This window comes from Phocoena sinus, chromosome 11, assembly GCF_008692025.1.
Source record: "Phocoena sinus isolate mPhoSin1 chromosome 11, mPhoSin1.pri, whole genome shotgun sequence".
Lineage (NCBI taxonomy): Eukaryota > Metazoa > Chordata > Mammalia > Artiodactyla > Phocoenidae > Phocoena > Phocoena sinus.
In genome coordinates this window covers 93545698-93550071 of record NC_045773.1, presented here as the reverse complement: position 1 = coordinate 93550071, position 4374 = coordinate 93545698, and the positions used below count along the sequence as shown (strand labels likewise).

General features: G+C 42.1%; 1 protein-coding gene across 1 annotated transcript; it reads left to right on the top strand.

The window, feature by feature from the left end:
• The first annotated feature begins 833 nt into the window (after positions 1 to 833).
• Positions 834 to 4052, top strand: RNF182 (ring finger protein 182). Its single transcript, XM_032649096.1, has one exon. The coding sequence runs from the start codon at positions 968 to 970 to the stop codon at positions 1709 to 1711; it is 744 nt and encodes a 247-aa protein (XP_032504987.1). The 5' UTR covers positions 834 to 967; the 3' UTR covers positions 1712 to 4052.
• Positions 4053 to 4374: the final 322 nt, after the last annotated feature.

Below are 4374 nucleotides of genomic sequence, written 5' to 3'. Positions count from 1 at the left end.
GAGACATCACTGCACAGGTGCTCTGTGTTTACTTCTCTGTCTTGGGAATTAGACTTGACTGGGTTATAATGCTTACGTCAGGTGTCATATGCTTCACTCTTCCTTGAGTGTACGTACGTAGACAACCATGGTTTGCAAGACTAGTATTGAAACAAAAAGTTTGAAATTGATTAGTGAGATGAGGAAGGCATTTATAACAGATTTCTTTACACTGGGAAGGTGAGAACCGTCTGCTATGTTTAAATGCGCTCTCATCTTTATAAAGCACTTTCTGAAAACACATTTTAAATCTTTATCCTTAAGATTTCCCTTCTTTTGTGTGTTCCTAAGCACTATTGAGGGTATTTAGACAATTGGAGCTTATACCAATGATCCGCTGAATGAGTGCGTCTGTATTGAATGGAGTTTAATTGCAAACATCTATTTCTGATAAGTGTCCCATTCAATCTTCATAGAGGCCAGCATTTGTTACAAGTTTCAGAGAGAGAAATCTCTATATCGAGCCATACCCACAGTGCTCTGGAGTGTACTTCACACCACTACGATTCTTAATTCCTTCTTTACTATCATATTTGTGGACTGAAAAGGCTAAGCATGGAGATAACACTTTCCTATCCTGGAGGCAGAAATGTGTGAAAAGATGAAGGGGATTTTAACCTTTCAAGTCTACCGCTTCTAATCGTTGAAGCTCAGAAAATTCCATAAAGCACTTTTCAGTGAACTGTTCACAAATTTAGAATTTCTTTTCCTTTGCAGACCCTTCATGTGGCCTTTGTAAATATGCGTTTGAGACACAGAGAGGTATGTAACAGCTGAAAAAAATGCCTGGAAGATTTCTGTCCCTCCTCTTCCTGCCCATTTGCATCTCTGCCTGATTCGAATGATGTGATATTTGGAGAGACAGCTTCATCGAAGTCGTCCTTCAAGGAGACCCGTCTGGCCCAAGACTGGACGTACAGAATTCAGGATGGCCAGTCAGCCGCCAGAGGATGCCGCTGAGTCTCAGGTCTCGGACGAGCTGGAGTGTAAGATCTGTTACAACCGGTACAACCTGAGACAGAGGAAACCCAAAGTGCTGGAGTGCTGTCACAGGGTGTGTGCCAAATGCCTCTACAAGATCATAGACTTCGGGGACTCCCCGCGCGGCGTCATCGTCTGCCCTTTCTGCAGGTTCGAGACATGCCTGCCGGATGACGAAGTCGGCAGCCTGCCCGATGACAGCAACATCCTCGTGAACTTGACTTGTGGTGGCAAAGGGAAGAAGTGCCTGCCCGAGAACCCCACGGAGCTGCTGCTGACCCCCAAGCGGCTGGCCTCTCTGGTCAGCCCTTCCCACGCGTCCTCCAACTGCCTGGTCATCACGATCATGGAGGTGCAGAGGGAGAGCTCACCGTCGCTCAGCTCCACGCCCGTGGTCGAGTTCTACGGGCCCTCCAGCTTCGACTCCGCGACCACCGTGTCGCACAACTGGACCGTGTGGAACTGCACGTCCCTGCTCTTTCAGACGTCCATCCGGGTGTTGGTATGGTTGCTAGGTTTGCTGTACTTCAGCTCCTTGCCCTTGGGCATCTACTTACTGGTATCCAAGAAGGTCACCCTCGGGGTGGTCTTCGTCAGCCTCGTCCCTTCCAGCCTCGTCATCCTGATGGTATATGGCTTCTGCCAGTGCGTCTGTCACGAATTCCTAGACTGTTTGGCACCGTCCTCTTAACCGAGACGCACGCTCAGAATTTGACACACGTTGCCATGTTTCAAGTGAGGTCATTTAGCCCATCTTTTCTCGCGCATTCTCTGTGATCGGTGCCCATGGCGTGGACAAAGCCACTGGGCATATATTCGTGGTCCGTTTTCCATCAAAATGTTGACTCAGTTGGTTCCCCTGTGCACTGGAAGTAAAAATGTTCGTTGCTGCTTGTGTGTTAGCAAAAAAGAAAAAGGGATCAGCTATAAGCCTTCCTAGAGCCCTTCTGAGTCTTCCCAGAGATAGCGCAGGTGCCGCTCAGAGCTGTTAGACAGACACCAGGGCCAGGCGTGTTATGCTGCTGTAGGGGTCTTTGCGGACAGTTAGGCATGAACTGATTCCTCTTCTCATAATCTCAGCCGGGGATGGAGGGTGGTCCAAGAGGAGAGCAGCCCCGAGACACACCTGTTTGCTCAGTGCTCAGCCCCTGCCCCTGTCCCATTGTTGGCGCTTCTGTGGATCCTCTTCAGCCCGGATGCTGGTTCCCTCTGCACATGCTCCTTGCCAAGAGGACCCTCGCCTCTTGTGTGGTTTCAGTTATGTACCTGTTTTGCCGCATTACTGAAGAGAATTAAAAACATTGAGGAATTTGCATCAGAGTAAACTTCAAGGCGGAATGTGGCCGCTTGTTTTTGAGACACGCACTTTCCTCCACGTTTATTTTCCACTCTACAGCCTTCTCTGAAATTCTCTCAGAGCAGTTATCGTTCAGAGATCTGATTTGAGCTTTTCCTTAAAGCATTTTCGTTTAGTTTCTTTTTTTTTTTTTTAAACCACGTTGTTCAGTCAGCCCCATCCCTTATCCTGAGTGAGGTTCCGTTCAAATTAGTTGCCATAACTTTATGTGGATTTTGGTTTTTTTTCCATTGTATTTTAAATTCTGTTACGGACTCAACTTAATCCCATAACAATTTGGGGTAGATTGCGGCAGTGGAAACCCAGAAACAATTCGGGAGCTGTTCAAGCTCATGGTTTGATGTGCTGAGAACCTAAGTATTTTGCTGTGCTTTACTGAGCTGTACCAAAATGCTATGGTTCAGGCTTATGTGCCAGACTGTGTTGCAGTAGGTCAGGCAGAAGGATGGGCAAGAAACATGCCAAGTTGATACCCCGAATCGAAAAGATCCTTCAAGGAGGTAAGATGGAGGGGCAGAGTGCAATCTGACTATTGCCATCCCTGTTAAGTCCCTTTAAGAATGGATTCAAGTTCTTATGCAATCGATTTCAAATAAAAGCATAAGCTATGTGACTTGAGTTAATGAACTTCTTTTCATGATGTAGGGGAAGTTGAATGTATATATTTATGAGAAGAAATTGGTTAGCAGATTTTAGGTTTGAGGGAATAGAATGCCCACAGAAAGTAGGCAAAAAAAATCTTTTAGTCTAAAACTCATTACTGATGATAAACATTTAAATATTTATAACTCTTAGAAAGGGGCATTACTAAGACTACTTTAACTTGTTTGTGATGAAACATTTGTTGCGTGAAATACAGTGAACCAGTTCCAATCTCTTTATTCAGTAAAAAAAAAAAATGACACTTATTTCTAGAATAGTAGTTTGACTTTAATTCTGTAACTATTAACTTTGAGAATATGTATGCCCAGGGTAGGTATGACAGGAAAGTATATGTGGGATGTGGCCCAGTGAATTTAAGCCCCAGTACAGCTAAATACACTTATAATTTCATGAAATCTAGTTTAGATAGCATTGTGAATGCAATTTCCAAATATCCATTTGTACTTAGAGTAAATATAATGTTTAGGAGATGTTTTGTGGTCCGGATTTATATATTTATAAGGTTTTTAAAAAATGTTCATGTTGCCTGAAATGTAACCTCAAATAAATTGGTGACTTATCATAGGATGGGTTTCTAGAAAGCTCTGGATATGGGTACTACGCATTTTGCTTCCTTGTATAATGTCTGCTAGTACTAAATTTGTGTCTCTCTTTGTATTGTGATAGTCTTTTTTTTTTTTTTTTTAGTTGCCAGTAAGTTAATTCGGTGTTAAAGAGTTTTAAATGTATGACAACAAAAAACTCTTCGTGCTGTTGAATGAGAAAAGGACAGTGCTTCAGTCTTATTTATTGTGGTGATGTTTTGTTTGTCCATTAAATTGTTATTATTTCCAAGCTAGAAGTTTGATTTCTCTGACTGACGGTTGAAATTCAATTTTATTTTGGACTTCTTTTAACATTAGATAACTGCAAACGTGAGCTTTCGAAAACATTGGTTAAGCTAATCCCTTTGTCATACGAAGGAAGATTCCAGAAGTTTCTGACAAAGCTGATTTGCTCCATCCTACTTCTAAAAGGCCTTCATACCTTTTTTTTTTAAAGAAAAAAAGGAAAAAAATAGGAAAGATGAAATAAAAACATTGTCTTTATAATAAAAATTTTTGCTTTTAATTTGTTTGATTTGTTTTCCAGATTTTGCCGAGCTGCTCAGCAAAATAGAATCCATTTTAGTTAGGAATTCACGAATCTTGTGTGATCTGGGCAAGTTTAAAAAAAATTACCCGATAATTAAATATGACCAGTGTTAGGCAAAGTAGAAATAATTTGGGACTATGTAGCAGTTTTATGCTTAGGATAATTAGAGAATTGGCACCATATGTTAATTGAGAGTAATG